This window comes from Haemaphysalis longicornis, unplaced genomic scaffold (assembly GCF_048455015.1).
Source record: "Haemaphysalis longicornis isolate Haplotype H1 unplaced genomic scaffold, Haemaphysalis longicornis Haplotype H1 scaffold_6, whole genome shotgun sequence".
Taxonomy (NCBI): Eukaryota; Metazoa; Arthropoda; class Arachnida; order Ixodida; family Ixodidae; genus Haemaphysalis; species Haemaphysalis longicornis.
The window spans coordinates 13,008,066-13,034,802 of NW_027526407.1; the positions used below are offsets into that span (position 1 = coordinate 13,008,066).

Consider the following 26,737-nt stretch of genomic DNA (forward strand, 5'->3'; position numbering starts at 1 on the left):
AGTCTTGGAAACAAACATTTGCTAGGCGAAGTGGTCAGAGGCGCAATCGTGCACGACGTATGATCCCACGTTTGCAGAAAGAAATGCATGAGAAACAAGCAACCCTGTCTGAAACGGCAAAGTTGTGGTGCCGGGGTTCTTGCACCCGGCCGCGGTTCCCAAGAAAGGACACTGAGCCCCCTCGATCACACCTTTACTGGGAGTCCCGCCACGCCAAGGTACACCGCTCAGCCGATCCGGCTGCACACACGTCGCCCAGCCGAGTCCGCCATGTCCTATCCTCGCTCCTCTCGCGCCACCTCCTCATCCTCAGCCGGCACATGTCTGTGTGGTAATCCGGCAATAGTGGCGGTGGACAATCCCGCGCGATGGACATGTGCCGGCTGAGGATGAGGAGGTGGCGCGAGAGGAGCGAGGATAGGACATGGCGGACTCGGCTGGGCGACGTGTGTGCAGCCGGATCGGCTGAGCGGTGTACCTTGGCGTGGCGGGACTCCCAGTAAAGGTGTGATCGAGGGGGCTCAGTGTCTTTCTGGGGAACCGCGGCCGGGTGCAAGAACCCCGGTACCACATTTGGCGCCCTGAACGTGGGGCCGGCAGTGGTTCCTAGGAAGGGCATTGTGGTCTTCTTCCTCGTTTTGGTGTTCCGCGGCAAATGTGACCGACAGCTCGCTGAAGATGTGGTCAGACACGATCGACCTGGCGGACCAGTCTCTGGTGGTGGACATCTCGGATGCCCTCAGCGAGAGGGACAAGGTCAAGTTCACTGTCCACACCAAGACGACGCTGTCGGACTTCCAGAAGCCGGAGTTCTCTGTGCTTCGGCAGCACGAGGAGTTCATCTGGCTCCATGACGCCCTGGAGGAGAGCGAGGACTACGCCGGGATGATCATTCCCCCGGCCCCTCCACGGCCGGACTTCGACGCCTCGCGGGAGAAGCTCCAGAAGCTCGGCGAGGGCGATGGCTCCATGACCAAGGAGGAGTTCGCCAAGATGAAGCAGGAGCTCGAGGCGGACAGCTGCTGACGACTGCGCCGGACACCACCCCCGCGGAGCAAGGCCCGCGGACAGGACCTTGCCACGTTTGGACCTTCTGCAAGGACCCCCGGGTCTTAGGAGGCCACCTGTGGCACCGGTCTACTGCCATCCGGGCTGAGCCGTGGGAGTCCCTCGCGAGTGCCGACGCGACCCGCGGAGCAAGGCCCGCGGACAGGACCTTGCCACGTTTGGACCTTCTGCAAGGACCCCCGGGTCTTAGGAGGCCACCTGTGGCACCGGTCTACTGCCATCCGGGCTGAGCCGTGGGAGTCCCTCGAGAGTGCCGACGACTGCAGCCGAGGGCAGCCAGCGTCGGCCTTTTCTTCGGAGGGGGGGAGAGTGTGGTAATCCGGCAATAGTGGCGGTGGACAATCCCGCGCGATGGACATGTGCCGGCTGAGGATGAGGAGGTGGCGCGAGAGGAGCGAGGATAGGACATGGCGGACTCGGCTGGGCGACGTGTGTGCAGCCGGATCGGCTGAGCGGTGTACCTTGGCGTGGCGGGACTCCCAGTAAAGGTGTGATGGAGGGGGCTCAGTGTCTTTCTGGGGAACCGCGGCCGGGTGCAAGAACCCCGGTACCACAAAGTTTAATTTTAAGACAACTGTTACAGCGCCAAAACGATTCCAGATTTTTTAAGCGTAGCACTTAAGAGGCCAGACTGGTCGTCATATATTGAGCGGGTCACATTATCTAGCCACCGTTGTAACGCGGGTCAGTAGCCCCGTGTCACGCACCAAAGGAGAGGCTTTAAAAGGTCACCGCTTCAGCTGGTGAGTATTGAACCTTGATCCCTTGTATGACGAAACCCACAGCAATCACACCTCGCCACACAGGCACAGGTTAGCCATATGCAAAGAGTTGTGGGTCATCTTTGCGGTGCACTTTCGGTAACAACGCTAGGCTGATACTGAAACTAATCACTGCCCCGTACCGGACACCTTCGCCGTTTAGTGGAACTGTTTTTTTATTAAAACAGGGACAGCTGGAGTTTGCAGAGGATTCTTGACAGATCAACTTCGGCTCTCATTGAACAGTGGTAGTGAGTGTTGCCAAATGACTTCTGCATCGCCGCAAGAAATGGGATGACATTTTCTCGTCAGTGAAGATCTTCGGAGGTGTCCCGAATGAGGGCTGCAGAACCCAGTGCTTGCGAAAAGACAATCTAGTGTGGCCGACTTATCTTAATACCAGTAAATAACAATACGTGGACTTGAGCTGCTAATCTATTCCTGAATGTGTCATCCGTTAAGTGGGTAGCATCACTCTTCACCGCTCACAGGTGGCCGGACAAAAGAGCACCGAAGGTAAGCAGTGGAAGCGGGTGCAGCAGAAAGTATTCAGAGGCCTCTTGAGCGAAGAGGATAGTGACCAGTACATGCAAATTGTCGCACTGGACAGATCTGTCATAGAAAGAGATGAGGCTGCCCTGCTGATAAAGCTGCGCGCTCTCCCAAAGAGATAAGTTGAATACATTGAGAAAGTAAAGAACCAAAAAACCATCCAATATTTTTAGATGAGCCAATTAACGATTGAATACATGTTACGCAGTGGCGTTTTATTGGACGCCAGTAAGATAGCTGGCTAAAAAATAGCGGATTGCTTTTCAAGCGAGTTATAAGGAGCCTTTGAAACTCAATTTTAATTGTTTTGATATTGAACAGAGAGATCACAATCTGTGACTGCCCGATCATTACAGAACATATTCAGGGCAGCGTGAATTTAGCCGATGCTTTAGGCTACACTTTCAACCAGGTCGGAGTAATTTATTCCCAAGACCTAGCACGTTTCTTTGATAGCTTATATAATGACTTGTTCAGGAACCTGAAAGAAGGCTGAACCTTACCGCAGATTTGTATGGTCTATTTTTGAATTTCTCACTGCACGCTGATTGGCTCTAGTTTGATATAACAGAAGTGCATTAAGCACGTTGGCGTGAGATCAGAAAAACAGAAGTGTTGAGGTTTCTCAATTTAGTCAATACCAAACATTTAAACCACTTCTTTTAGTTATGAATTTTGATTTGGCGCATCACCCGGGTCTCTTTCCAATCTGTGGCTGGCCCATAACTACTTTACACAAGGGTACCACACAACGTTTAAAGGAGCACAGAAGCCATCAAACTGCAGCTCTTCTGAAGAACAGCCTCTACATGCCTGTATTGATAAGGAAAGTGAAAAAGGAGGAAGCTGCATTTGTGGTTAGCACAAACGCTAGAAAATATTTGAATCAGTTTATATAAAACTACACAATGGGCCACCTAACAGAGAATAGCTACGCCAACAATATTAGCTTGACTCCCGTGTTGGCATGGTTTTGTGCTATTGGTCGGCATCCCTAACGGTTTTGGGAATAACGTGGGATCCATATTAAACTGCTAAGTTTAGCTGCATGAACAGATCGCATTGCTGGCCTGCAACTAAGCGCATATTAAACTATAGCGCATAGAGCCGTGCCTATTTCTTACCCGCTTCGGTGGCTGTCTGTCGTTGTCTATTTTGTCAAAATAGTTTCTGACCGCTGTGGTGCACACACATACCCTGCCGCAGCACGCTCCCTTAAGACATTGTGGTAGCCTCGTAGATGTAGCAACGGGAAGTCAAAATTTTTGTTGAGCTTAGGCCTCAGTGCATCATATTCTTCGGCTGGCTGGTACTATAACACGCCCACTGAAATTTTCATCCTATTGTGATGTGGCGCTCCGCGTTCTGGACATCGCACCGCAGTAGCAGGACTAAGAGGTCCATAACATGGCCTGTTTCTTTGTCCTCTCATTGTCGTTTACACGCAATTTTTTTATTTGTAATATTACGGTAAGATAACCCGGTTCTGCAAGTCGCCGACAAAAGACAGCATGTTATCATATTTTTATTTGTGCGAGTGAAATTGCAGAATGAGCAGTCATGTCATCATTCTCCATGTTAGAAACAACACTAGGTAGACTTCTATTTGAGCTGACCGTTATGCAAGTTCTGTAAATTACATTGGCACAAGCTTAACCAAAGACGTGCGTATTGACACCCTAGAATAACACCCTTGAAACACCTTCCTTTGGGTGGAGTGAACAATTAAGCTGAACTGGAGGTACAAACGACGGCACAGCGTGTCGCAGTTGATGCGCAATCTAGTCACCGAAATGAATTATTGAACTGGCGACTTCATTGAAACACCTTTTTTCTGGAAAGAAAAAACTAGTTTATTCAAACACACCCGAAATCTCGTTTGCTCAGCAAGCCACAAAAAATCTAGACAAATGGAGAAGCATGGATTTTAGAAATAGAACATAAAGTCGCCCTAACTACCTTTTGGTATGATATTGAGGGAAGCCAAACCAAGTGCAAGGAGGTACGCAAAGTAATTTCCCGCAATGAGGTGCCTGCACTGCTGAATTCGCAGTGATCTCTATCGAAGGCTAAAAAATTTTCCGAATGTTATCAGAGTCACAGCAATGGTTCCTGAATTAATATCTAGAAAGAACTCGAAAAAGGGTATTTGAAAGCCCTTAAAAAACTAGTTGAATGAAGCAAAAAGATGTTGCACGCGTTAACAGCAAGAATGAGGGATTGTAAGATCCGGTTGTGGATGTCAGAAAGAACACCTAAAATTCCTTTATTCGTGTGTGAACATTGTTTCAGTGATTCCTTGTTTCACCTTTGGAGGAGGGATGCGTCACAAGAGTAGAGGGCAACAAACAATGGAGCAACTACGTAGGTCCACCGGCAGAAGTTTTGCATGCGCTTGCAAAGGTTAGCCAATTAACGCACCAATGGAGCCCCTTCTATTGCTCCGGACTTCGCCAGCTGCCGCCACGTCGGAGGGGCTCCATCGAAGTGGCGACTGCCCTTATCTGCTTCTGCAGCGGCCGCCATCAGTCTGCGCCAGGATACCTTCCCCACCTTTACTGGTGTGCCTCACGATGTACTCGTACTCACCCCTTGGGCCAAACACGGTTTCTATCAATGCGGGTACCAGCGACATCATCCGTCACCAAGACTTGACAGACTTCCGGCCAGAAATGAAAATGGGGTACGCATGTGAGCCTGTTGTGATATTTCACGTCTGTTGTATTTCTTCCCAATCGTAACTGACCTGGATGGTCTAGGAAAGGCCGCTGTTTTTCGTTGTTTTTGTCGACTTTTTTCAGATAATATTTAGAAGCAACAGACGGAAAACTGTTTCTTCTCTTTCGCCGGTCGTTGCAGTACAATGCCTTTAGACCTCATCCACCTGTTGTAGCTCTACTTTATTGATCTCACGTTTAGCCTCGTCGATCAAACCAAACCGCAATAGCAGCACAGCATCTCCATTAACAGACTTAGACTGTTGTTCCTTGATAAACAATGTTCTAGATGATTTTCAATCGTTCTGGAAAAGGGGAAATTTTCATTTAAATTCGCTCAGAGGACAAACTGTGGCATTTGATTCATTGACGTGAATGTGTTCACGTCAGTCTGCTTACTACTCTCTGAGACCCGATGCTAGTAGATTCTTCTCGATTATCCCCCTCTGCAAGTTTGCTTGAATAACCATTGTTAGAACAACTTCTCTTATTTGTTCCATGTGATGCCTGGTTTAGGGAGTTTGTGCAGGCAAATAAAATGACTGGCATGTCGTCAGTCAAAGAGATGCGCCAGTAGTGGACACAAATGTCTTTATGGAACTTTCAAGAAATGTAGGTCAAGCTGAAAAATAACGACTAGTGAGATTGCTATTTTGTGTGCGTATATCGAATAGCTTCTTTGCGACCTGGGCATCATTTTATACAAATGGTGTGATTTCGTTGATATTGCTATAGAAATAAAATAAGCCGAACTGCTCTGATATACACAGGCAGAAAGCAAAAGCAATGCGCGGTCTTATTTTTGTGCAGATAAAAAGCAATCGCTACATTGTACCAAGAAATAAACAAAAATCACGTCCGTTATTAACGGGAGGCGGAAGGCTGTTCATTGGCCTCGTCAACAACCCCTTGAAAACTGGCGTTGAATTTGCCTCTTTGGTTTCTAGTAACAAGAAAACACTAAAATTGCATTGAAGGGTGTAAAATTGGCAAGTTAGGGTTCAATTGAGCATTGGGTTGGCTTTATGTAACAACGTACGGTTTGCGTGAACTGAACCTTTCCGTAGTACCGGAATTAACTCGCTAACCGCAGGATAAGGCATACACTGCTACGTTTTGTCGCATCCGCTGTCCTGTAACTCTCTAACTCGCCGCCTTAAGGCCCCAACGTAGCGCCAACTTTATAGGCTCCCCGACTATCCGCACTGTGCAACCACTCACAGAGAAAGAGCATCATCCGTCTTACTTCTGTTCGCCGTCTGCTGTGATAATGCTGTTACATGCTGTTACATGTGCATGGTTGATGGCCGCCATCAGGAAGAGCGAATCGGCATTTTGCCTCTCCTCCCGAGAGATGGTTTATTTAAATAAATGAAATCAAATATTACCATTGCGGAGAAGCCGCCAGTTTCTAACATTGCTGTAGCTACAATCTACTGAGTATGCAAAGTGTATACATCGATTCACGCTGCCCATGTCCTTGATTGCTTCCGGGCGAGACCCATGACTATCTCTTCGGTACCACCGACGCCAGGTTAGTGTAAACTTTTTTGCGGTCCGTCAGCCAATACGGGCCGCTGAGCTTCCGCCAGGAAAAACAGCTCGCTCTCGCTTAGCTTCGCATAAGCCTTGCTGCGACATAAGCCTCGCAGCGATGGTGACAGAACATAAAAAACTGAGTTTAAGCTACCGGTGACGAAGTTGTTTTCCAGTGAACAAACCAAACAAGTCTAACAAAGTAGCGGTGCTCACCATACCAAGGCCCACGAAGGTCGACGTCTCGGCATTATTCTGTTGTGACACGCAAACGTGACAAAAGCAAGTAGCGACGACGCACACGCGAGGTCATTAGGACCACAAATAATAAAATATTCGCGTAGTGTGGAGGCCACCACAACCCCCGTTATATATCACTTCCATAACAACCCTAAACGGAAATACAACCACATATAGCGTACAACCGACATCAGAAATCATGACGAAGTGCCACGGGTGGGCTAGTAAGCCGAAATTTTAGCGGGGAGCCGATAGTGAGTTTTTACACTGAGGAACATTACGAGTAATTAAAACAATCTCCTGATCCGCACAGCTTAATGTGGTCTCTTCACGTCGAGTGGGACTGGTATGTGGTGCATCACCCTATACAGCATCGTTCTTCCTCTGGCTGGGTACAGTGCCCGAACTAAAAGAATTGTACTATTGGACTTTTTCCGGACAACGATGCATTAAATTGCCATGAGAAACAATTGTATCCTTACCCCCCTCGTCATTGCTAGGAAACCCGCTGTTAAAACGTATAAGGCTGCACGAAAATTTAAAAAAAGAGAATACCTCACTACCAGCAGTCAATGTCACTGTAGGAGTGTCTACCCGACAGCAATCAATGACGCTGTGCGAGTGTCTACGCAAGCGTCTGTAGATGGCGTAACACGAGCGCTCTATCAGCAGTCAATGCTTCAGTTCATTTTAACGTCACCGTTAATGTAAAATCTTCAAGTACGCAATTTAGTGTACGGAAAACTGAAGTTCGTGAACATATTGTCAAATCCAGAACGATCCACGGAGGACCCGAAAAACCGGTTCTCTCATATATCCTGATGCCAAGAGACAAAAAGTGCGCTAATAGTTTTTTGCTGCGTGCTTACTACAAAAACGGCGCACAGAATAACGACTGGGTGCCATTCTTTAAAAATGCGACATCGACGTTCTTTTTGCATTAGTAAGCTCAGCAGCCACAGCACCCTCCACCGTTCCCATCTGTGGCCATTTATTTTGACAAAGTGGCCGAAACGAGATTGCTCAGGTAAGCAGACTACGTAAGCTTTGATTCTGTCTTTTTCGAGAAACAACAGCTGAGGCAGTTGTAATTGACGCTGGAACACTGGCATAAAAACAAGTACTATTCCGGCATAGTAAACGTACAGTTTGGTGCTGCCACCATACCGAAGAGAAGCAGCTGAAACTTATCGTTTACGCGATGCGCAGTGTGAAAAAACAAGAAAACGACTATTTAACCCCACAGCTATCTTGGCTGAGTATGCAATAAGCCATTTGTAAATTTTACCTAACTACCTGAGTAGATACCATCAGACCCTGTGTTGGCTCACCAATTTGAACGAACCTTCTTGGCCTGTAGGGGGTGGAGCTAGCATCTATGGAAATTCGACACGGGGCTAGTTGGAATACAGCAGAAGAAACGTTGGGATACTTGGTAACTGTCGGGCGTACCACGACACATTCCTGACAAAGTCTGGTTAAGACACGTGTTTTTCTGCATCCTATAAAACCACGAAGGTGCTGCGCAGAGGTGTCTCTGTAGCGGCTTCAGCAACATTGTTCCAAAGATGAAACGTCACGGTAGAGAAATATTTAGGTGTATATTAGCTGCATACGGCGCAAAATAGGCGGTTCTCACTGAAATACTTACCCAAAAAATCAGAAAAAAAATGTCTCCGTATTCTTCCCGGCCTACCCAATACAATTTTGTAGACCGCATACCAACCCATCACAAGAAACTTTTTACACTCCGTTTGGCAGAAAACGGCGTAAAAATCTTGTGGCTTCGTGCAAACCTCAAAGGTATGGTAGATCCGCAGAGCACGCACCATGACATACAGACAGATTTCACATCCACAAGTAAGACTTGGACCATAAATGAATTGAGGAAGGAACAAATCGGATGCATGTGGAGACCGAGTGCATACTTGCTCAGACATCCATGCGCTTTTTTGCTTTCATTGCCTGCGGAGGAAAGCCCGCTGGCAGAGTAGGTGGCCTTGTTGCAATAAATCACATACTTTAGCGGTATTTTGGAATTGTACGTTTTAATTTGAGCAAAGGCAAGTCAGCATGCAGATTTGCAAAAAAAAAATTATCGTGAGGTGGTTTTTATGTTTTATAGGTCATCATACAAACAAATATTGTACACGATTTCAACACCCACCAAGAAGAAAATTCAATATTTCAGCGCCGTTTTCGCACAATACTGTAAAGCTACAAATTTGGGGTTTGGGAACTAAGAAAACGATGTGAAAGATGGCCAACCAAGAAAAGAAAGTACAAAATACCTCCAGACTTTGAGGTATATTGTTTCTGTTTACATGAGTGGACTGAATATTTTTACAAGCCGGGGGATTTATTTTACCTCACGATGTTGAAAATATTATTAATTGGAAAACCTTTTATCTATTTAGCTGTTTAAGCTTTAACTAGGTGCGGTGGCACTAGAAAAAAATACCAAGGCAAAGGACTGCTATGCTGCAAAGGTTGCACTGTGACATATAGGCAGTAGCGGCGACGCGCAACGCATCTTGGCTGATAGCCTCTCTGCCACTCGTTGCAGATCGCTGCGCAGCTGCACCAAGCGCCGGAAACTGGTTCAGCTTATCGTACGGGGTGACTCGACGAACCTTCCATCCGCTGCATCCAAGAAGCGCGGCGGTCAGCGACGCAAGACCCGACAGGTGGTGGAATCGGCGCCTTCCAGCAGGCTACAAAAAGGAACGGACCACTCTGATGCCCTTCACTTGGCAGTAGCGGCGACGCGGTACGCATCTTGGCTGATAGCCTCTCTGCCACTCGTTGCAGGTTGGTGTATTTGGCAAGATTTGAGTTCTTGTGCCTTGCTTTTTGCGTCGTTTGCTGCTGCCAAGTTGTTCTGATCGCGATTGTTCTTTTCGTTTGAAATATGTCGAGAGAAAGTGGAAAATTAAAGGACGAGATCAAAGCTGATATTCTTAAGTTCAAGGAAGAGTGGAAGCAGGAACTCAAGACCTCTCGCGAAAACCTTGAACGGGATTTACGAAATGAAATCCGGGAATTACGAAACGAGCAGCAAACCATGTCTAAAGGCATTCAGTTCGCAGATGATACGATTGAGGAGCTCAAGAGGGAATTAGAAAGTCAGCGAGCTAAGAACAATGAACTGAGTAATGTGATCGTAGCTCTGCAGGCACAATGCGTAGAATTGTAATGTAAAAACTCTGACTTAGAGACACGTGTTGTTAACATGGAACAGTACTCGAGGAACAAGAACATCGAAATTCAGGGCGTGGAACAAACCGAAAACGAGAATGTCGTGAGCATCCTCGCCAAAATTGGTGCCGCGATCCAAGAACCGATTGAAGAATCTGATATCGAGGCTTGTCATCGTGTGCCCACACGAAACCCTGACAAGAGTAACATACTAGTTCAGTTCCGGTCACGCGCAAAGCGGGATCTTGCCTTGAAAAAGGCAAAGAAGATGAGGCTGAAGAACAGTGACATTGGACTGGCCACTCATGAACCCGTGTACGTTAACGAGAATCTCTGTCCCTCATTGAAAAGGTTGTTGGGTATGGCAATCAGAAGGAAGCATGACCATGCGTGGAAATCGGTGTGGGCATACAACGGCAAAATCTTCGCACGGAAAAATGACGACGCCGACGCGATACAGATTACCAGCGAGGCAGACCTTGCTAAGATATGGTCGGAACAATCCACTAACGCCCATGGTCCTTAGGCGCAACTGCAGAAGAAAGTTCTCGCTTCCATTTAGCGTCATCCCAAATGCGCTATCACGAATTTGCTTTGCCGCAGTCCATTCATAACCAGCAGCATGCTTCTGTCTTGCACATTAACACCCGATCTGCATCTAACAAACAAGATTATATCACCCAATTCCTGCAACAATTTTTGTTTCAGTTTAATCTCTTGATACTGACCGAGACATGGTACACTGATGATTGCCCTATGATCCCGTTTGTTGGATACAATACTTTTTTTCTTAATCGCCAAAATCGCCGAGGTGGTGGAATAGCAATTTATGCTAAAACTCCTAATAATTACACTGTATTGTCCAACTTTTGTGTAACAACTGATGACTACGAGGTACTGACTCTGCAAAGTAATAAGGAAATTGTAACAGGGGTATACCGTCCACCGAATGGTAATATAGCTCGCTTTTTTGCCTTCTTCGAGAAGCTGCTGGATCACATCTGCTCCAATAATCTTTATCTTCTTTGTGGCGGTGACTTTAATATAAATATTCTGGAACAATGTCGCACTGTCCATGACTTCACAAGTATAATTCACTCCAGTGGTTGTACTACGGTAATCACTGCGCCGACTAGAGTCACTGTGTCATCTTCATCTTGTCTTGATCTATTCATTACAAATATTGAAACATTTATTTTTGAGGCTGGTACGGTGTCATCTGACATTAGCGATCACTGTCCCATTTTTATGCTGTATAGTAACCATCTTGCACAGAATCCAAAATCAGAACCCATTACTCGGCAGTTTATATCTGATCAGGCTCTGGAGCGTTTTAAGCACGCTATTTCCTCGTGTGACTGGTCGTTTGTGTTAAATAAAAGTGACGTAAATACGGCGTATTCGGCATTTATGAACACCTTTGCGTAGATATATATGTCACACTTTCCTTTCAAGACCGTCAAGCCTTAAAAACAGGCTAAAAAGCCTTGGATTACACGCACGCACTTAACGTTGATAAGGAAGAAGAACCGCCTTTATCATTCTTTCCTTAAGACACGTCTGCCAGAAACCTTAAAGGAATATAGGTTTCTAAGAAATAAATTGAATGCTCAACTTAGACATGCTAAAACATTGTATTATCAAGAATTGTTTTCCAACATCGCGAAAAACCGCCCACATGAAACCTGGAAAGCTTTAAAAACCGTGCTTGGTCACAGAGACCAAAAAGGGAGTCCTGAAAATATTACGCATAACAACGAGGTTCTGACCGGAGGATCGTTGGCACATCATTTCAATTCGCATTTTGTAAACGTTTCATCCGTTGATGACAGTTCACCTCCAGTAGACATTTCATTCCCTGGGCCTATTGACAGCCTGTTCTTCGAACCCACTGATGAATTCGAAATTATCCGAACCTTTTTGAGCCTAAATGATAGCAAGGCACTTGACGTTGACAATATACAGGTAAAGCCAATAAAGTATATTATACATTCCATTGCTCCAATACTTGTTTACATTTTTAACCTGATGTTTGCGTCGGGTGTATACCCTTCTGCAATGAAAAAATCTAGAGTGTCTGTGCTGTATAAGGGTGGTGACAAGAATGCGGTGGCAAACTACAGACCAATCTCGGTGATACCTATTTTTTCAAAAGGAATTGAAAAAATAATTTGTGCACGGCTTGTAAAATTCTTAGACAAACATAAAATTCTAACTGATGCTCAGTTTGGATTTCGTGCCGGAAGGTCTACGGAATCGGCGTTACTAACACTAAAAGAACAAGTACTGTGTAATTTCGAAGATAAGCTGTATACCGTTGGCCTATTCATCGATTTCAGCAAAGCCTTTGATTGCCTACAACATCGTATACTAATAGATAAGCTTTCTCACTATGGAATTTGTGGTTTGCCTCTGTCCTTGCTAACGCCTTATTTAGGGGATAGACATCAGTGTGTATGCATTGGCAGTTACCGTTCATCGTTTCTTCCGTTACAATGTGGTGTACCCCAGGGTAGTGTGCTAGGGCCAATCTTATTCAACCTTTATGTTAATGACATTGTTAACATTGACACAGCCGTAAAATACATTATATACGCTGATGATTGTACCTTGCTGTTTTCCGGAATGAATCTTGACGACGTGATCGGAGAGTGTAACGCGGTTCTTAACAAACTACACCTGTGGTCGCAATCCAACTGCATTAGAATCAATCCTTCCAAAACTAAAATTATTATTTTCCGCGCAAGGAATAAGGAAGTTAAACTACATCAGCATTTCATTTATGCTGGTCAGGAGATAGCGGCCGTAGATGAACATAAAATACTTGGTGTTACATTTTCCTCAAATTTAGCCTGGGATGCACACATCGATCACCTTTGTTCTAAATTATCCGCAGCCGCTGGTGCTCTGTCGCGCTGCCGACCTTTAATTCCACTGCACGCAAAACTCAGCATTTATCATGCCTTATTTGCTTCGCATCTTAATTATTGCAGTTTGGTATGGTTGACTACGACGAAGAAAAACATAAAAAAAATTATAACCTTGCAAAAGAAAATCATTCGCAACGTTGCTGACGTTGGTTATCTGTCCTCAACGCGTGCCTTGTTTCCCTTGTATAATATTGTTAAATTTGAAAACATGTACAACTTCCGAATACTGCGCATGTTTTGTTTTTCATCCAGTACGCACAAATGTTTTCTGGCAGATACTGCCTCTTTGACGCCCAATATCACATGTGTTGTTACACGAAGCACAGATGAGTGGTTTGTACCCCGGTTTCGAACCAATTACAAATTTCAGATGCTCCATCATAATCTGCCATTTATATTAAACAGTTACACTTTCTTAACATTCAAAGATATGCACAATGTTTTGTAAGCATGTAAATTTATGTTGCTCTGCGCGCGTATATAGCTTGTTTGATATGTTTAATTTTATGATATATTTCGTGTGTCATTTAGATTTTTTAGTAGCAGTTTGAAGAGTGTTTATTTAATTAACTATGTGGTTAACTGTGTTTCTCGTACAATGGGTGTGTATTTAATTCTGTATCGAAGTTAATTTCGTTAGCTATGAAGTTGTACACCCTGTATTTCTCTGTGGTCTTCATTCTTACATCGTTCGTATATCTTTTTTTTATTTTTTTTCCTGTACGTACTGCTCCGCCGTTGCTGTCTTGTAATGGCTTCCCGGGCCCCGTCAAGCTGTGTAAAACAGCTTTTAGCCCAGGAAGCTTCTCAGGAACCTCTGGGAAAATAAATAAAGAATAAATAAAAATACAGAATAAAAGAAGCGGACTTTATACCCTTGTAAAGTCAGATCACAAATAGCGGATGCATATGCGAACTTCTTAGTATACCATTTTAAAGGTACTAACCTATTATACACTAGCCGGCAAATGGAATGGCGAACGTGTACTATAGGTTAAAGGCTGGAGACACAGCGGAGCTGCGAGTTGACCAAGCTTGATTTCCTCTTGGATCTGCGGTCAGTGTGGGGGACACACTGGAACAGCCTTACAAAATCCAGCTAAATTCTGTTTCCTAACTGAAAACTTAGCCTAACCAGGCAAGAAAATTACAAAACGTACGCCAACACTTGGGTAAGCGCAGCGAAACATACGAAAACATAGTAACACGGGAAGAACCTATGGAGACCCCTAACTCCGTGGTTTCTTTTTGCCACAGTACAGTTTCTTCACACACTTTCCTCACCGCACGGAAACGAATAAGTGTTGCAGTTGGTCAACACCCTTTACGGCTTCGTTGCGCAGCAGGACCGTTTGTTCCTAATGCACGAGCTCCAACCATTCAGCTTAGCCTCCACCTTGCCGGAGCCTGAAGCCCAATCCTACAACGAGCTCAGGTCACTCCTCCTCACGCGCTACGGTCGGTACCTCAAACCACTCACGCCAGCCGCCCGCCCTTGCACCACCCCGGTCGGGGACCTTGTTCCTAGCACCAGCATGCTGGCGTCGGCGGTACCGCCCCGGGACGACACTACTACATGGAGCACGCTAAGTCCAGCGGACGGCGGATTAGCAGCAACGACGAATGACTGGGCCTCACACCTCAGAAGTATGTTGCCCACTGTATCTAGGCCACCTCCGTGCTGTGCGCAAGCACCGGGCTGGCGCCTGAACACACCGCTGTTACCACACTTCAAACAAGCGGCACCCGTGGACTTAAGCGCAGTTGATGCACCCACTACGCCGTGTTCATCTTCAGAACAGGAGATGCAAGTTCAAGACGCTGCTTCAGGACGCACTTCTATTATATGTGATGTGGCTCACACGTCCACTAAACCTCCCCTGCAGTCGCCAAGAAGCGCGCCCGAGATGCACACTGCGTTACTCGTAACCGATCACGTGGAACGCGCATTCCTCCGCCAAGCTCTTACAGCCCCGCACTACCTTCCGTTACCAGAACACCGGTGGGAAGGATGGTGTGACCTGCAATCTATGAACCCCCATGAACCCCCGCTCCATGAACCCCCGCTCCATGAACCCCCCCCCCCCCCTCCATGACCCCCGCCAGAAAAATCTAGGGGGCAGCTTTGCCTTGCCAAGGAATGTTAGGTGGCCGCCGAGCTTGCGAGCACAAATCCCGTACGTCCACAGGGTCAGCCACAAGATCCACATGAAGAAAACGGACCCTCTCCGGTCTTGAAGCGGCCCCCACCAGCTCGCATGAGCGCCGTAGTGCGTCGCCGCCGACGTCGCAAGCGCCGACCACGTAGACGGTCTTCTGCGCTGGCCCAACAGCAAGAATTTTGCGAAAACCGCCTGCTTCGGCTATGCAAACGCCGGACACGCATACGCTGGATCCATCGAGGTTGTTACGCTCATCAAAACCTGCTTTCGTCTTCCGCAACAAGCAGACGCCACAGTCATCATCCGGGTCAGCTCCCGGTTCCGCCTAAAGCCTGCCTGTCTATGCGTCGCCCGACTGTATCCTCCCCACCTCAACTTCTACGAATCAGGTGTGCTGCTTCTACACGGGCACACTCACGTCTTGGGACGCCACCCTTACTGCGCCTGCCCTTCCAGACCCGTCCAATCACCTGCGTTAATGTTGACATTCGCTGTAGCCTGGCAGCGGACCAGCCGATTTGTGCTCAAATTCGTCCGCTACTCCACTCGCAGCCCAAGCCACCAGAGGTTGTAATGTACACCAGAAGCCCTCATCACGATAACTCGGCGGAACTGACCACGACAACCTCAATATCTAGATTCCCTTTAACGTAGACTGTTCAAGGACCTTGTACATATACTTCAGTACTCTGCCTCATGTTAGTCACACCCTGTACATGGATTCCCTCGCTAGTTTGTTGCTCATACGCTTGTTTTCTTTCGTCGCGCTCCGCGCTAGGGGGGCAGCCCTGTAGAGGCAATTCATCATCGGCAGCAAGCGCCCACCATCATCATAATCGGCCTTTACGTCCATCGTCAGCAGCGCGTGGCCACGACACGCACGACAAGCCACGCGCCAGAGAAAACCCAGGCTACTGCGCTGCTCGGCCGCGCTCCACGGGCGCTCCCCGGCTCGCGGACTTCTGCTGCCACCGAGTCCTTCTCAGTAAATAAATGTGGGGTCAGCCGCGCGACCACATCGGCGCCCACAACCTTAATCAACCAACAGCTGAACACCCTTTTCACACTCTCTCAATACCCTGCAAAATAAAAGGGTGTTGAAGTAGGTCTATTAACATTTTCCCACACAAAAAGGTGTACAGCTGCGAATAATGGTGCTGAGATTCAAGAAAAAGGATGTAATGACCTTGCGAAAACCTTTTCACAATTTCGCTACACCATTTTTCGCCAAAAAAGGTGTAAAAAAATTTGGCCATGTTTAGCGCGCCTCAAGACAATGGCCCTAATAAAACAACAAACTGCTGGCCTCTAAGTATTCTTGGACATTAACTACGTTTGGGGATCATTGGTCATTACTACGTCTGTGGTAGAAAAAGTCTCTTTAGACAGCAGCTTGCCTTCTACAGCCAATCGCCGCACAGTCACGACATTTTAACTAATTGGAATGTACTTCCGTAGCGTGTTCTTAGCAGGGTGTCGAACCGGAATTTTTTCGGGTTCGGTTCGGGTTCGGGTTCAAGCGTTTCGGGTTCGGTTCGGGTTCAGTTCCGGCGCACCATTCCGTTCCGGTTTGAACCGGTTCGAACCGGTTCAAACGGGTTCGAACGGGTTCGGAGAAGAAAAAAAAGCAAGCGTGTTTTTTTGTGTTAATTTTTTTGTGCTGGGTTTTCGTTTCCTTGTCAGGTTTCCTTGTCAAAAACGAAGCCATAATGTAGGTTTCTTTGTGCAAATGTTTTGTTTTGGCCAAAAATAAGCAACCCTGCAACACTTTTTTCAACTTTGTTCGAAATCTTGAATGCTTGCAGAAAGTAGTCAACCAACAAATCCAGTACTTAGATCAGGGAGTCGGAAAGTCCCTCAGACAAAAAGTACTGCTCTGTCCCCATCAGATAACTTACAAACTTGCTTGAAATATTTTTCTCTCTTTCCCAGTATTGGCGTTCTTCTACCGATGGGATGACGTCATTACAGCCATGTAGCGGCTATATGCCGGCTTTCCTTAAGTTGCGACATTAAAATGAAACCACAACAGCGAAGCAGAAACGGAAGGCGTATCTGCTGGGACGAGCACTGCTCCTCTGTGCTGGCAATAGCTATAACTTTTGTAGTGCTTCCAGATGCGAAGATAAGAGTGAGAGCGTTGATCTAAAGTGTTTAAGAGTTCCTTTAACTGTAAAATGTACTGCGAAATGTTTTCTATAGTAGGTCCAGGATTACAACATTAACTGAAGCGAAATGAAAAATTCGCTCGGACACATAAGACTGCGTATTTGTATGAATTTCAAATCCCTGCTTTTTATGGCCGCAATTTTATTTTTATTTAGTTTCTTTCATTTTTATAATTTAATTTAATTTATTCTTGGATCATAACACTGCAGTTTTATACCCCGCAGTTGTTTTCTTGAGGAAGAAAATGACGGACGATTACGACACTCACTAATGCGAAATTTGAGTGCAGCGCGAACTGTAGTCTTCTCGGCGACGGCGCATAGATGCTGTGCCTCAGGAAGTGATCGCGTCATCAGCTAATGCACGACGGCGCGCGGCATACTCTGTCGTTATCTCGTAAGGGGTCGCCACTGTGAAGCACGTCTCGCACGGTCACGGAATTACGCCCTCCCCCTTACACTTTCGTCATTCTTGCAACCTCCGTTTTCCTGCCAGCTCTATCTTCGGTGGCGTCTTCGTTCTCTCGTTTACAACGAGTCCAACACTGAGGGACTACGCGAAACCACAGGAGCGGGTGCTTAAGGGCTGCGCTCTAACGCATGGCTCTGCGTAGCCACTGTGCAGCCATGTGATCCACTCCCTTCGCCGACAAGTGACGGGCCGCACATCGTCTCCAAATAATGCGTTCTCGCCACAGTCTTCTGGAAGGCAAACAGTTAGCCTCCTGACCTGTGGGCAGCACACGGGTGCCTCCGACGCCTCCCCCTCGGTGCATCTTCGCTAGAATCTTCTGGTAATGGGGAGCCTCCCTGCAGACTGACTATTGTCCCGTCCTACTAAGCAGACGACCCGTCCGTCCACAATCATTTTAATGCGTACCATTCTTTGCCCACAGCAAGGACCTTGTAACCCCCTTCATTTCCACAAAAATACCGATTTCGTGGGAGTTCCACCTGTAATCGCTATAATAGCGTACCGTATTTTCCCGATTCGAACGCGCCCCCGATTCTAACGCGCACCCGATTTTCCTGGCAAAAAAAAAAACGAGAAAACTTGCACCTCCAATTGTAACGCGCACGGGGCTTTGTGACCCAGACAAATGAACGCGAGAGAAACGGGCGATTTATTTCCCGAAGTAATCTCACTCATCTCACTCCTCGTCGCTCTCCGCTGACCACAACATCTAGGCCTCGGTGCCTTCAAGCGCGTTCGCGATGCCACACTTCTGAACGAACGTTCAACCATGGTCGATGGGATCATGGCCCCCGACCCGCACGCCCATCCCGAGAGCTTCTCCAGAGGTACACGCTTCAGCCGACCGCTCGTTTTGAACGCGTGGGAGCCGCTGCTGCCATTGCTGTTATCAAGCGCGCAAGTGAAATGATTTGACGATTTGTGTGAACGCCGATAGAAAAACCTAGGCGCCTAGGCTTACTGCTATAGAATACTTGCTGCGTCCGAAAAATCGTTGCTAAAAGCTTTGGCGTAATCTTGAGATGGCGATGGCGATGGGTGGGACGAAATTTCCGCTGTTTCGGCAGTTTCGGTTTTGTATCCGAGTCTAACGCGCATGCAATTTTTCGGCCTATTTTTTCGGAAAAAAAGTGCGCGTTAGAATCGGGTAAATACGGTAAATTGAGATAACTGGTCGCACAATATTTATGAAAAACTAAAAAATAAAAAAAGTAATCACCGAAACTGGCAAACCGTCTGACACCCTGCATTTCCACAATAATGAGGATTTCGGGAAATTTCCACCTGTAATCGTTATATAGGGTAAATGGAGATAATTGGTCGAACAAAATTTATAAATGTAAAAAATAAAAAAATGTAAAATAATTGCGGAAACTGGCGAACCGTATAACACCCTGCATTTCCACAATAAGGCAGATTTCGCGAGTTACAAATGTAATCGTTATAATAGCGCAAATGGAAATAATTGGTGGAACGAAATTTTGAAAAACTATAAAATAAGAAAAATATTAAGCAATTAAGGAAAATGGAAAACCGTAAAACTGCCTGCATTTCCACAATATTGGAGATTTCGCGAATATTCCATTTGTAATTATAACAGTGTCAATTGAGATAATTGGTCGGACAGGAGTTATAAAGACCAAAAAATTGGCTGTAGGAACTCACACTGAGGACAAGCGGTATAGGAATGCTACGCATTAGTAGATAATTGTTTGAATTTCTGCAGAAATTTTTTAGTACCCTGGAGTGTCGCCATGGCACAGTATTTTGCGTCTCCGCCGCCTCCCCCCTCCGCCCGGGCTTCTCGTGGCGGGCCGCCCCTCGTCCCGAAATCACGCATCCTCGCACGAATCGCCTGCCTGGCAGGCAGCCAGGCAGGCAGGTAGTTTACTGGCGAGCGGGAAGTCTTTTTGACGCGCAGGAGAGCCTGAGCGCCCAACATCTTTTTTGATTCCACCAAATGTCTAGTCACGCACGCGCTCATGCACCCCCGTTTTCGCACAATGAGCCAAATAATTTTGCATTTAAATAAATTGATTGGTCTTCTACGCTTTTCATGTACCCTTTGTTTCAACGGCGCTTTAGCTTTAACACGAAATCATTAGCACTGCTAGAAGTCGAAAACAGTCCCGCGTAAGCGTCAACCTCCGACTGTCAAGCGTGGCTGGTGGCGTTTAAAGCGATTTCCTTCTGCTCATCTTTCATATGCTAACGCACCAGTTAGAAAGAAAGAACGGCTTTAATGACTCATTGGACGCCGTGTACAGGACGGCATTGGATAGGGAACCACCGGAGATAGGAACTTGCTAAATGGCACTTCAGCGACAGGTGAGAGCGGTTGGGCTCTACGAAAGATAATAGCTGAGCGAAGTCACAAGCAGCAGTAATTATCCCTCGCAGAGAGAGGGAAAATGAACTTTAAATAAATCGAGGAAAAGTTTCAGAGAGGCGTCCTCATTCAAGGGGTTGAGTCGACAGTCGTTTCCATCAAGAGAAACTGATCTTCCAGGCCGGAGCTGGCCAAGGCTTTTTCCCAAATCTCTATGGAAACGTGTATGTTGGGTGGATCTAGGGTGGACTTGTCGCAGCCGCCTACTGTGTGTATGAGGTTCCCAGGCTCCCCACAGAAGCGACGAAATGGAGAGAATTGTGTCCGGTCAAAGAGGGGAAGACTGGTGATGTGTGGGAAGGTGTTAATCCGCAATGCAGAGAATAATCTTTCCTGGTTATTCGCAAGCGATTTGTGCGGGAAGAATACATTCTACGGGAGAGCGTATAGTGCTAATTAATTTCCTGGTATGTATACAGGATGCATGCGCTCGGGCTCGGCTTCATCAGCGCTGGCTAAGCGGGTCAAATGTCCAGCCACGAGGTTGGTGATCTTGTCTGCCGGCGATGCAATTATGAGCTGGTGCCCATACAATCCTGGCTGGTCTCGTTGGTGGTCTCTGCTTGTTCGTTCGAAGTGTTGTAACATGCAATAGACTATTGGAAAAGTTGCGCCACGCCTGATAAGAGTTTGTTATTAGACTTTAGGCGGCCCTTTGGCTAAGCGCACGTGCTATCGCCTCTTCCTCAGCTTGGAAGGGGCTGTGTTCGGGGGTTGAGATGCTACATCTGTGCAAGGCTGCAGAACGGTAGCACGAAGAAAGAGAAGGTATCGGAGAATGCTATAGGGTGTCTTTCGCATCAAACCAGTTGATCGTTCCTTTTTTTTTCTCTTTCAGTTTAGTTGTTTCCTAGTCTTACCTCATATATATACACATTTTGAGAACCTTTTGGTGAATATAAGACATGCATTAGGCAATTAGTTTTTAACTTCATTGCGAGATGTAAATCTTACGCGAGAAATAACATAAGAGCGTAATACGTACATAAAAAAGGCCTTTTATAGCATTCAGGTGATCGACACATAACTTTCCGGCTATTTTGTGCGTAACTAAATTTCCTGATTGGTCGAGAAAGAGAACGCTGCAAAATTTAGAAATGCAAATGACCCCAAATATATCATGTTTGGTCCAACCCTCTAATCCGCCTTAACTGACCCGCTAATTCCTCTAATCCATATTAATCAACACCGCAGTCCCACTAATTCACATTAGTTCATTCACTCATCTCACTAAACCACCCCAGTCTACCCACTAATCCGGGTTAATCGACTTAAATCCATGCATCGAAATGCTATCGCATTTACTTTAAAAGTGAAAATGAGAACGCCCCCTTTTTTTTTCAATTCTCATGTTCTCCTAGGGCAGTAACCAAAGGCCACAACGGCACTGTACAAGAAAAAGTGATGGTGACGTAGAGAACTTTGAGTGTTTGTGTCTCAGTGCTGTTTTTATATAAGTGCCCACTCAAACTAAAATAAGTATAAGATACGGATTTATTGTTTTGATTGATTGTAGGGTTTAACGCGCCGACGCAACGCAGGCGATGAGGCGCGCCGTAGTGGAGGGCTCCGGATTAATTTTGACCACCTGGGGATCTTTATCGTGCGCCGAAATCTCGTACACACGGGCGTTTTTGCTTTTCGCCTCCATCAGAAAAGCGGCCGCCGCGGCCGGGAACCGAACCCACGACCTCGTGCTCAGCAGCGCAACGCCTTAGCCACTGAGCCACCGCGGCGGGTTACGGATTTATTGTTGATGGTGTCCCTGAAGGCCTTCACAAGCGGACACGGATGCATTCGAATTAACAACGTGAAAACTTCACACGATTTTAAACACACTGCAGATAGAAACCATAAAGAATACCCCATGCTATGTTGCCACGGAATATGCGTTCTAACTTAAGTTATTGTAAATGCAAAAAGATAATTTGGGGATATGGGCAATACCTAAAGCAAACTAATAGTGTATACGGACTATACATTAAATTTAGGGTAATAATAAGATGAGAACCTTATGGGCCTTGGGAACTGCAGACTATGCAAAATATTGCTTGGTGGCGTCTGGCGAATCGTAAAAATATCTTCGGGTGCAAGGTAGGGTGCCGGGATGGAAAACTAGAAATCACAGTTTTGAGGCCCCGGAACCGGTTCGGAACGGTTCCTTCAATTCGTTCCGGTTCGGGTTCAGTTCCAAAATGGCGGAAAAAATACGGTTCCGGTTCAGTTCCGGTTCCGGGCAAAAATTCGGGTTCGGTTCCGGTTTTCGGTTCGGTTCCGGTTCCGGTTCGACACCCTGGTTCTTAGTGCACGATCTGCAATAAAAGGAATTGTGGGAATGAATAACAAAACCATTCTAGAAACCACCCCTTTTCGACTCGCACCTGTGAACGATATCATAATATTTTTCATATCCCTAGTTGTACTGAAGCAAGAATCCCTACAAGACGTACCCGGTTCATCAGCAGCATGGTCTGGATGGTTTTTCTGTTGGTACTTTTGAAGATATGAAAGTCTCACTGGCCCAGATTGAGTGCGCTGCCACCTTCAAGCAAGGCGCGCATTCTTGCTTCTTACTCCGGAGGACTGTGCACGAAAGTGCTTTGAAAACGGATATGCCGCGCTCTAGTGCTGGGAACATTTGACCGGAAATTATGGGGACATACGTGAAGAGCAATTTCAAAAAGAGGGCAGAGGATGCAGTGAATATAAAAAATTATCTTACGAATGAGACACCCAGCTTGTACGCTGAAGGCATGGCTCGTTTGTCAGGTGTGCAGACCCCGCTATTAATTACGAGAAAAAGAGCCGGCCGCCTAAATGAGGAGCCAAGGAGGAAATATATGCTCAAATGTACAGGTGCCCCAAAAATAATACGGAGCACGGGAGCGGTGGCCGGAGCGGGCAAAACTGCATGCCAGCGCGATCTATCCGTAGATACGCCGCAGATAGCGAGAGTGCGCGGGCACATCCGGCTGTCCACTCTCGATGTTCTGATGCTCGCCTTATCGCCGGCTCAAGCGAAGCCGCTCTGCTGCAATCCCTGCTCACCAGGGGCGCTTCCGGAACTTCATCAAAGCCTGTTTACGCAGAGCCAGCGAAGAAAGCTTCGTCTTGAGCGGGGTCCGCTTTCTGCTTTGTCATGAATGACACCGATTACACTATGGGTGCCTGCCGTGCCTCGCGATCCGCTTGATTTTGAATCACGTGACAAGGACAATGCTTGGCTCAAGCTAACGCAAAAAAAAATGAGCAAGAAAACTTCATGCGCGTATTGGCTGCATTGCTTTGATGGCTCCAATCAGTGCTCAAGAGAATTGAGAAAGTGAGCGGAGTGGAGGCCAGTTGCTTCAAAACAAATCGGCTTTATTACATGAAATTAAATAAACTACAAGAAATGGGAATATAGTCAACTTAGCGCTGGCTCTGCGGCAATATCTTGCACTCACGAAAAAATTATTCAAAGGTACTGACAATGAAACAAATATTTAAAAGAGGCTTCTTCGACCTACACAAGAGTTCAATAACGGGTGAAGTTGCCACCCACATTGATCACTTCTGCAATGCGTCGAGGCAACGAATCATACAGAGTAATAACGTATCCGGGCAACTCCCGAAGTTTCCCATTCCTCTCTTACTGCCTCCCAAAGGTGACTATGTTCTGAAGACATCTGAATTTCTGATGTGAATAACACGTGCAAGCTTTATCTTGAAGGTTGTAAAAGCGTTTTAAATACATTCGCATATGCGGCTTTGGCGTGCGGTTCAGAAGCTGGGCACCTTGATGGTTTGTCTGCGCCTGCGCGGTCTGTCCTGCATTTACAGGAAGTTTTGCGTGCGTTAAACTAGTATATTTTATGCACGCAGTCTGCTTCGCTGACAATGCAATCTCACTTTCACTGTCCGGCAGTGTGTGTGCCCTAGGCGTGTTCCTTAGCCGCGTTCGTTCGGTTACCGCATCAATGTCCACGGTATCATCTAGATAATCCAAGATGGGAACGATTGCCACCCATGTTGATCAAGAGCACAACACGCCCACATGCACATATATATCAGCGGGTATTGTAGCAGTTTCCAGTGCAAGAAAGGAAGATGCCGCCTCGAGTACCACTAAGCGCCAGGCGGGAAATCGTCCTTCTTTCCGTTCAAGGAGTTCCGCAACGTGAGATCTGTCGTCGTACTGGGAGGTCTATGACTGCTGTGAATAAAATTATTCAAGCCTACCGGGACGAAGACGGTCGCCTTACTGATGCTCCACGTTCAGGCCGCCAGCGCTGCACTTCCGACGAGCTGGACCGTCTCATCGTTGCTGCAGCCTTCGAAGATCCTTTTCAAAGTGCGAGGGAATTCCGCGATGTCCTGAACCTCAACGTCAGTCTGAGCACAATTAGAAACCGTCTGAAAGACGCAGGTCTAAACGGATGTGTGGCGGCGCAAAAGCCGTACTTAACGGCAAAGCAGAAGGAACAACGCCTCGCATTTGCTCGTGCTCACGAGCAGTGGACTGTGGACGACTGGCAAGAGGTTGTCTTCACCGACGAATTAACCTTCTCTACGAGATGGGACCAACAACGGCGTGTATGGCGTCCAGCAAATTGCAGGTACCCCGAAAACTTATTCATTTGTATAAAGCGAGAGGGATGCTTTTAAAAAGCTCTTTCATCTGCGTGCCAATTATATACTAGAGACGTTCAATTTCGTGCGTGTTTTTATGTAGTTGTTGAGCCACAAAGTGATTATTTCTCTCTATTACTTCTTGAAATGGCATCAGTGAAACTTTTGAGTTAATTGTCCTTTTAAATTATATACTTTGTGGGAACGGGTGGGAACTTCTACTTCAACGGGTCTCAGTACCACTAAATATTATGTTTCCTCATCAGATACCTGCCGGCCTTTATGACGCAAGTCTTCAGCAGCGGTCGTTGTTGCGTGAACGTCTGGGGAGCTGTCAGCGCAGAAGGCCTCGGTCCACTGGTCCGTCTGCCACCGAACTTCAACGCTGGCAGCTACTGCGACCTGCTTGAACAGCATCTGCTCCCATATGGGCTGGACGGCCTTTTAAAGATGGCCTTTTTTTGCTTCAGCAAGATTACAGCCCCGTCCGCACTGCGCGTAAGGTAAAGGCCTTGCTAGAAGAACGAGCTGTTCGGTTGCTGGACTGGACACCTAAAGGCGCTGATTTAAATATAATTAAGAATGTCTGGGGATACCTCAAGAGCAGAATTTCTCGATGCAATCATGCCACAACTGCAGACGACCTTTGGGAGGCAGTAAGAGAGGAATGGAAAACTATTCGAGAGTTGCCCGGATACGTTGATTCTCTGTATGAGTCGTTGCCTCGGCGCATTGCAGAAGTGATCAATGTGGGTGGCAACTTCACCCGTTATTGAATTCTGTGTAGGTCGAAGAAGTCTGTTTTAACTATTTGTTTCATTGTCAGTACCTTTGAATAATTTTTTCGTGAGTGCAAGATATTGCCGCAGAGCCAGCGCTAAGTTGACTATATTCCCATTTCTTGTAGTTTATTTAATTTCATGTAATAAAGCCGATTTGTTTTGAAGCAACTGGCCTCTACTCCGCTCACTTTCTCAATTCTCTTGAGCACTGATTGGAACCATCAAAGCAATGCAGCCAATACGCGCATGAATTTTTCTTGCTCGTTTTTTTTTGCGTTAGCTTGAGCCAAGCATTGTCCTTGTCACGTGATTCATTATGAAGCGGATCGCGAGGCACGGCAGACACCCATAGTGTAATCGGTGTCATTCATGACGAAGCAGAAAGCGGACCCCGCTCAAGACGAAGCTTTTCGCTGGCTCTGCGTAAAGAGGCCTTGATGAAGCTCCGGAAGCGCCCCTGGCGAGCAGGGATTGCAGCAGAGCGGCTTCGCTTGAGCCGGCGATAAGGCGAGCATCAGAACATCGAGAGGGGACAGCCGGATGTGCCCGCGCACTCTCGCTATCTGCGGCGCATCTACGGATAGATCGCGCTGGCATGCAGTTTTGCCTGCTCCGGCCACCGCTCCCGTGCTCCGTATTATTTTTGGGGCACCTGTACGTGAAGTGGAAAGCCGGTGGCTCTGCGAGATGATTAGCCAAGTAGCCGGAGACAAGCTGGAGAGACTTCAAGTGTGGCACGTATCACCTGCTCTTCGGGGTCCGTTAAATAAAAATTGTTGGTGGAGAGCTCGTCGAAGCTATGCGTTCACCGGAAAAAGCCGACCCTGCGAGACAGGAAGCCACAAGCAATTTTATACAGGAAAGCCCTACATAACCACGGCTACTTTGTATAGGTTCCATCGCTCCAGTCGCATCGTCACCAAAACGTAACTTGGTACCACCCAAAGTGTCCCACCAGACAGAAGAATTACGCGGATGGCGTGACAGAGACAATTGATTTCTTCGAGCCTGTGACGTGAAAAGAGTGACTTCTGTCGCACCCATTACCACACGATCTTCCGCATGCAAGTTTCAAAGGACGCCTACCAAGCCTGCCATCATCGTCATAAAGGTTTGCTTAGACTTGCGCGCACTGCACCGCGCCTAAG

The 26,737-nt window shown here is 46.9% G+C and overlaps 1 protein-coding gene across 1 annotated transcript; it reads left to right on the plus strand.

The window, feature by feature from the left end:
- Positions 1-4,862: 4,862 nt before the first annotated feature.
- LOC144141398 (uncharacterized) lies at positions 4,863-25,921 on the plus strand. The gene is made up of 3 exons (XM_077672970.1): positions 4,863-5,064; positions 9,441-9,685; positions 25,074-25,921. The coding sequence occupies exons 1-3, from the start codon at positions 4,955-4,957 to the stop codon at positions 25,091-25,093; spliced, it is 375 nt and encodes a 124-aa protein (XP_077529096.1). The 5' UTR covers positions 4,863-4,954; the 3' UTR covers positions 25,094-25,921.
- Positions 25,922-26,737: the final 816 nt, after the last annotated feature.

Bases quoted from the DNA above. Each gene is read 5' to 3' on its own strand.
- LOC144141398 (XM_077672970.1), top strand. From the start codon at position 4,955: ATGTACTCGTACTCACCCCTTGGGCCAAACACGGTTTCTATCAATGCG. The intron at 5,065-9,440 runs GTACGCATGTGA...CACTCGTTGCAG, and splicing joins CGGCCAGAAATGAAAATGGG to ATCGCTGCGCAGCTGCACCA. The intron at 9,686-25,073 runs GTTGGTGTATTT...TTTCCTCATCAG, and splicing joins CTCTCTGCCACTCGTTGCAG to ATACCTGCCGGCCTTTATGA.